Source organism: Perna viridis, chromosome 2 (assembly GCF_037379345.1).
Source record: "Perna viridis isolate PV_CMFRI_1.1 ecotype Kerala chromosome 2, ASM3737934v1, whole genome shotgun sequence".
Lineage (NCBI taxonomy): Eukaryota > Metazoa > Mollusca > Bivalvia > Mytilida > Mytilidae > Perna > Perna viridis.
In genome coordinates, this window is record NC_142446.1 from 43,262,455 (window position 1) to 43,269,980 (window position 7,526).

General features: G+C 36.8%; 1 protein-coding gene across 1 annotated transcript; it reads right to left on the reverse strand.

Moving 5' to 3' along the window:
• Positions 1 to 5,565: 5,565 nt before the first annotated feature.
• Positions 5,566 to 6,747, reverse strand: LOC148625209 (uncharacterized). The gene has a single exon (XM_088568577.1). The coding sequence runs from the start codon at positions 6,678 to 6,680 to the stop codon at positions 5,781 to 5,783; it is 900 nt and encodes a 299-aa protein (XP_088424703.1). The 5' UTR covers positions 6,681 to 6,747; the 3' UTR covers positions 5,566 to 5,780.
• Positions 6,748 to 7,526: the final 779 nt, after the last annotated feature.

Here is a 7,526-nt window from a genome sequence, read left to right on the forward strand (position 1 = left end):
TAAAGATTCGATGCTGAAGTTTGGCTGTACTTGTAACTTAATCTACTTAATCTAAAATGGGATTTCACACCTTAGTTTTATGGTACTATAACTAATGCAATACATAAACTCGAAACTTTAAATAGAATCCTCTGAGTCTGGTAAAATATTTGAATAAACTTTTCGTTAAGGGTTATCTTCACCGTATCCTTGATAAATCTTTGAATTACGTTTTTTTTTCATTTTGATATTAATGAACACTATCAAATTTCGTCCTACTACCTGGCATTACTTTTTCTCTTGGCATTTACACGAAGACCTTGTTTTACCTAGACATATTATGGTCAGAGAATCAGCGACGTCCTCTATATGTAAAATGTAACACCAGAACTACGAATGGCGAAAAAATATTCTGACGCTAGTGAAGAATTTTTTTGACACGGAAGTAGACGATTGCACAAGTGTGGAGTAGCTGTTTTGTTTAAAATATGACATTGAACCCCGTCCATCATAGGCATAGCAAAAAATCATATCATATGTTTTCAATAAATCAAGTTAGTTAACATACACACAGCTGTTTGATCAAGTATTCTATTCCTTGTTTTCTAGTATGCCAGTGGCGTTGAATAGTTCTTTCACAAAGATCAAGATTATCGAACCCACGTGACAGTGACTGTCAAAGGTTATTCGGACAGTGAGTAGATTCTTGGTGACGGTGAGGCGTTAGCCGAATCCTTCCAACAGATCTACGGGCTGTCTAAATAATCGCAGAGGGTAACGGGACCTTATAAAATTTTTGTACAATTTGTTTATCTATATTATGGAGAAATAAATAAATCTTTGTATCGAACTTATTTCTTCAAAGGAAATCATTCTGTGTTTAGTAGGTTAAATCTATTTTGTCTTGGCGTCTAGGTCAAATTATTTAAGAAATAAATCACGGAGACTATTTATTTCTAAAAAAATGCTACAACTAGATACAAATATATAGTTCTTGGTAGAGATTCCTCATTTTTTGTAAAAAAAAATAATTCCAAATCGTCTTTCCAAATATACAGTTTGTTTTATTTGTTTGTTGGGGTTTAACGCCCGAGCAGCAATATTTCAGCTATATTCAGACGATGAACATGAAATTGATGATAAAATGAACATGAAATGATGATGAAATGAAAAAGGGATAGGACACAAGGGCAATGGGGTCGACAAATTTTGATTGCCACTGGAAATAGGGAGACGTGGGTAGGGTCGGGCAATCTAGCCTCCTATGGCGGAGCTTATGGTTCCTACTCCGGGAGAATACTACAGTAGGGTTCTTTGACGTGCGAGGAACGTGGCATCTTTCCCAACACGGTGCACCATTATGGTTTGCAGTCAGGTTTTCCGTATTATAGCCTGACAACCCCAGCATGTAACACGCCAGGGGTACCCCATTCCACCACCTGGGGCACACATCCCAGTTGCTCTGTGGGAAGAGCACCCTAGCCCCCGGCTAGGGTTCTGAGCACTATTTAGTCGCCTTTTACGACAAGCTTAGCGCTGCTGCAGGCCTATTCTTTTAACACCCGGACCTGCACGGGGCCCAAATATACAGAAGAAGGAAGTTCTCAACATGCTGGAATTTGGATCGACAACATATTTGTCAAGTGTGGTGGACGCGTTTTTCAACAAACGATCGGCTTTCCATTGGGAACAAATTGTGCTTCTCTACTTGCTGACCTATTTCTTCACTTTTATGAGGCTGATTTTATGGCTGATCTGGTCCGGAAGAAATAATATCATTTAGTTAGATCCTTTAATCTCAGTTTCCGCTATTTAAATGACGTATTATCGTTAAACCATCCTAAGTTCGGGGATTTGATAAATCGGATACTACAGACACTGTGAAGTCAGCATATCTTGACCTATACTTAGAGATCGATGGTGAAGGAAAACTATTGACCAAACTTTACGACAAACGTGATGACTTTTCATTCAGAATTGTCAACTTCGCTTTTCATCTGTGGCAACATCGCCTCAGCACCGGCGTATGGAGTTTTCACATCACAACTCATACGTTATGCCAGAGCTTTCCGTAACTACGCAGACTTTTTGTATCGCGCAAGACTTCTTACAATCATTCTTCTGGGTTATGTTGCTACAAGATTGAAGTGATCACTTACTTTGACTTAATTCCTTTTTCTCCTTAGGGAGATTAGGGCTGTTAACAAGTCTTCTCCATCCTCACGATTTTTAGCTGACATTGAAGCCTCTGTCCACGTTCCTGATCCATATTGTGTCTTTCTCTCTCTATGGTTCTCCGCCAGGTTTCTTTTGGCCTTCCTCTTTTTCTTCGTCCTTTCAGTATCCATGTCAGCGCAGTTCTGGGGTGCAAGTTGTTGTCCATTCGTAATACATGGCCTAACCATATCCATCTTCTGATCTTTATTTGGTGGCTGATTGTTTCCACTTTTGCTTGTTCTCATAAATTTTCATTACTTATCTTTTGAAGCCAGTAGGTCTTGTATATGTATAAGAGACATTTGTGTAGGAATGTGTCTAGTAGTTTGTCACCTCCTTTGGTCATTGTCCATATTTCACAGCCATACAAAAATAAACATGTTCTTAATCTAGTAAGAGGGGGCATTAATAGTGTCTAACTGACACATTTGATTTACTAAAAAAAATCACTACTAACAAATGACGTTCATCTCCTTTGGTCATTTTCCATGTTTCACAGCCGTATAAAAGGATAGAGATCACGTCTGATTGAAACAGTTTGATCTTGGTCTTTCTGCTTATTTGGTCATTGTTCCATATTTTACTGAGCTTATAAAATTCTGTTCGTGCATGCCCAAGTCTCCTACGTTTGTCCACTTTTGTACCTCCTGTACTGCTGACTGTTGCACCAAGGTAGACAAAGTTGTTCACGTCCTCTACCTCCTTTCCAGCAATCATGATGGATTGATCGTTATTGACATTTAGTCGCATAGATTTGGTTTTTGCTACATTTAATTTTAGCCCAATTGATGTTGGATATCTGTTCAGGTTGTATATTTTTCGTCTCTTTCGTGCTAGAGAGAAGGGTAATGTCGTCTGCCAAGTCTAAATCATCTAGCTTTGTTGTCATTTTCCATGAAATGCCAGTGTTGTTATCATAGGTTGTTTGTCTCATGATCCAGTCGATGATTAGAAGGAACAAAAAACCTGACATGCTGCACCCATGCTTGACTCCTGACTTGATATCGAACCATTCATATATCCCTGTGCCATCAACAACTGAACATTTGTTGTCTTCATACGTGATCTTAACCATTTCGATCAGTTTTTCTGGTATACCATACACCTTCATAATCGTCCATAAGGTTTCACGATGGACACTTTCAAATGCTTTTTTCAAAGTCGCACGGAGCATAAATAGAGATTTGAGTTCCATTCGATAGCATGCTCTAAGATGTTACGAAGAACAAAAATCTGTTCGGTAGTACCTCTTTCAGCTCTAAAACCTGTTTGTTCTTCCCGTAACTTTTGGTCCACTACTGAAACTAAGCTTTTGATGATAATTTGCCCATTATTTTGCTGCTGTCGCCATAAGTGTTATTCCTCGCCAATTACCAAAGTTTGTAAGGTCTCATTTCTCGGCTAATTTAATTATTAGGCCTTTCTTCCAATCTGTTTTGGTGCTTTACCGGTGGCCCATATTATTCTGAATAGGTGGTGTAGCTCTTCTAGTATGGAGTATTCATATCACAACTCATACGCTATGCCAGAGCTTGCCGAAACTACGCAGACTTTTTGTATCGCGCTAGAACTCTAACAAATAGGCTTCTGGAACAGGGTTATGTTGCTACAAGATTGAAGTCATCACTACAGAAGTTTTATGGTCGTCATCATGAACTCGTGGATCGTTATGGTGTATCCATCTGCACCATGAAAACTGATTTATTCGACGGATCATAGTTTTCCTTTCCTCGTTTGTCTACTCCGGACTTGACTTTTTGTGAGCAACTCGGCGGGTGTTTCTAGAAAAGCAGAGGACGCTTACCCTACCGGTGCACCTGGTCCATGCTCCGAGTTGCTCATTTGCTTTTGTTACTTTGTATGTGTGATTTTAGTTACTTTATGTTCTTTGTGTATGTCTGTTTTCCATGTCTGGTGTTTGTCCCTGGATTACATTCTAGAAAAGCAGAAGACGCTTACCCTACCGGTGCACCTGTAATAATATAATTAAAGATTTAAAAATATTATTCTTTAAATAAGCTTTTATAAGCAATATGTCCGCTTATGTTAAACGATTATTTAAAACTTCAAGATTAAATTTACTTTTGTTACTTTGTATGCATTATTTTGGTTATTTTATGTTTGACATAAAAACCTGCATAGAACTGATGTGGGGATTTTTGATCAGTCGAAAAACATGGCCGCCGTTACTAAAATTTGAACTTAGGGGTCAGAAAATAGTTCTTTCGCATATATCTCCAAAACCGTTAGGTTTAGCTAAATTCTGACATGGATAAAAGTGTTTAACATGGTGAGATCTATCTGCGGTCAAATTCCGTTAAGCCATGTTGGAGTTATTGCCCTTTTTCAACATTTTTTGCTATTTTTTATGTTATTTCTTTCAAAAATCTTCTCCTCTGACACTACTTGACCAATTGGAACCAAACTTGGTATGAATGTTCCTTGGGGTATCCTGCATAGATCTAATGTGAGGATTTTTTATCCGTCAAAAAACGGCCGCTGTTACTAAAAATAGAACATATTTCAGTATGTCAGACAGTAGTTTTTCACAAATATCCCCAAAACCGTTAGGGTTAGCCTTTTCAATAGCTGAAATGATCCTTATTATTAGAACTACAAAGGTCTTCAGAGAAAGAAGTTGTCAGACGATTCCTTGTACGAGTTATAGCCCTTGAAAGGGGAAAAAAATGAAAACTATTTAAATTTACTGCTCTTGAAAGACAGAATTCAACAAGGTGAGCAATTCAGGCTCCTGGTAGCCTCTTGTTTATTATTTTGTTTGTCTTGGCTTTTTTTCTGTCTAGTTTCACGAATAAGAATAGCAGTTCAGATTTTTTTTTTTTTTTTTTTTGGGGGGGGGGGTATTTTTTGTTTTGTTTTTGGAGGTTTGTTTTGTTTCGCTTTTTGCTTTTTGTTTTTGTTTTTTGTTTATTTATTTATTTGTTTATTATTGTCGTTGAAGAGAAGTAGTCAACCTAATGTTTTTTTTCACTTGTTTAGAATTAAAATTGTAAAAGGATTTGCATTATAATGCTAATGCCAACAAGGACATTGCCAGTCAGAAAGGAGGAACTGGGTATCATTTACTATCGTTATCCAGGGGCCGATCAAGAGATTGAAAAGTGGGAGCTCCATACTAGTTTTGCTCGCGTTTGCCAAAATTTTGCACGAAATTAATAAAATTTTCAAACAAAAGGGGGTTTCGACCACCTGGATCCACCGCATGTTATCACCAATTGCCTATTTAACGCACTACTTCAAAACTAAACAAATGTATTGGGTTTATTTTGTATGTTGTGTACTCCAATGTAAATGTTTCTGGTAGGATTCAAACTTTTTTATATGGTACAGTAAAAATCTACTATAAGATGCTGTATGCATATTGATTCTCTAAAACTGTATTTGTCGATTCAAATTTAAGATTGAATACATTCATTCAATTTCCGCCCGATTGTAACATAGCTACAGAAAATATTTCTACTATGCCAAATATTTTTTCTTTAACATACAACCTGAAAATTACAAAATCATATTTCAGCTCACATGCTTTCAAATATTGTTTACATTATGTTCATGTACTTCAATCAATGTAATAATGTTCCAGTAAATGAGGAGTAGTAATCTCCTCTCAGATGACCTGTACGATGTCCTTTAATTATCTTTATTCCAACCGTATCACCTTGCACCAGAGTCAAAATTGAACTCAAAAACCCACTACTTTCATATCTACCTTTCGAAGCATACCCTCGACCTTTAGGTTCCCCATTTTTAGACAACTCGACGTTGACGTAGCCATCGTTGACAAGAAAGGACGAAATAAACATGTATGCGCCATCTTTCGGTGCAGTGAAGAAACCACTAGATTTGTTGTATCCATTACCAATGTTAGTAATTTCATGGTCAAAGCAGACGACATTTTCATAGTCGGCGTTCTTGGATAGGAACGCAGTGAACGCGATATGTTGCCTACCTTGTGGTCTTAAGCTAGAAACATTTGTCAACACGTTATTAAATCCTCTCTCAAATCGTCTTTGTGTTTCTTTTTTACGGGAGTTTAAATAAGAGCTGAAAGTGTCATTTTTGTCATTCAAATATGACTGAAACACTTCTCCAACTTTAATAATTAAATCATCAAAGTCATCTTGAACTTGGTCCATTAGGTTGTCCGTCCAATTAACGAGATCGTTCGCCGTGTTTTGTAGCTTAACGGCGATTATTTTGTCTTTCAAACTTTTGGTATTGTTTAAAATCTCATTCTGTTTTTGATTTATTTCATCTTCGGCTTGCTCTTCAATATCATACACCTTGCCATCAATTTCACGAAGTTCTATATCCTTTAGAAATTCCTCTGCCATGTTTATTGCTTGTTCTTTAATCACCTGCTCAGTAATGCTCTCTTTGTCACTCAAATTAGATCTTGCAAAATTGTACTCAAAAACAAATAATGTGACATACACTAAAAATGTATTTTGATATTTCGCCATCTTTACTGTACCGTCCAGACATAACTTGAAATGAGAGTTAACTTCCTACCCTTGAGTAGCTTGTTGGTGTGACCTACATAATCTGATGCTAAGTACTATACACAAGAGTTATTTTTGACAAGATATTATACATGATAGCTTCTGGTTAACTATATCTTATTAAAAAAAATAATAGGACCAATCGAAGAAATGCTAGAACCATATTTTCCAGCAACATATCATTGAATAAACCTCGTTTTAAGCATCTATGGATATAGGCGTTCTTAATATTTTACTGTGCATTTTCAAAATGCCTTGTGAAAAGCTGCAACTACCAATTGACAGAAATTTTGGGCGTGACAGATGGGAGATTAAATTCACGCCCTACCTGAAATGATGAATAATGAAAAATGCGCTTTTATAAATTGCTTAAAACAAACTTTTTTCTGAAAGTCAGGGATGAAAATTCATGGTAAAATTCAAAGTTATTCCATACTAATAAAACAGAGATAGGAATGTAATATAACATGCAGGACCCAAAGAAAACACACAAATAATCAGCATGGACTCTACCAAAATCTAGGAATATGGACCATGTGCATCGGGTTTGTTTCCGTTACTTTTTCTTGAAAAACATCCGGCGCAGTTCATGGTTGCTCACATCATGTCCGTAAATATGAAAACAGAAAAATATGACTAATCGAATTAATACATTTCGCGTCCTCTTGGTGGAAATTGGTACACCGTATTTGTGGACAGTCGCGTGTCCTCTGAAGCTTATCAGTATGACATTTTACATTAAACAGAAAATCCGTCTACCATAAAAAAAAAGTTGCGGGAAGATGGACAGTAGAATATGTCCAGATA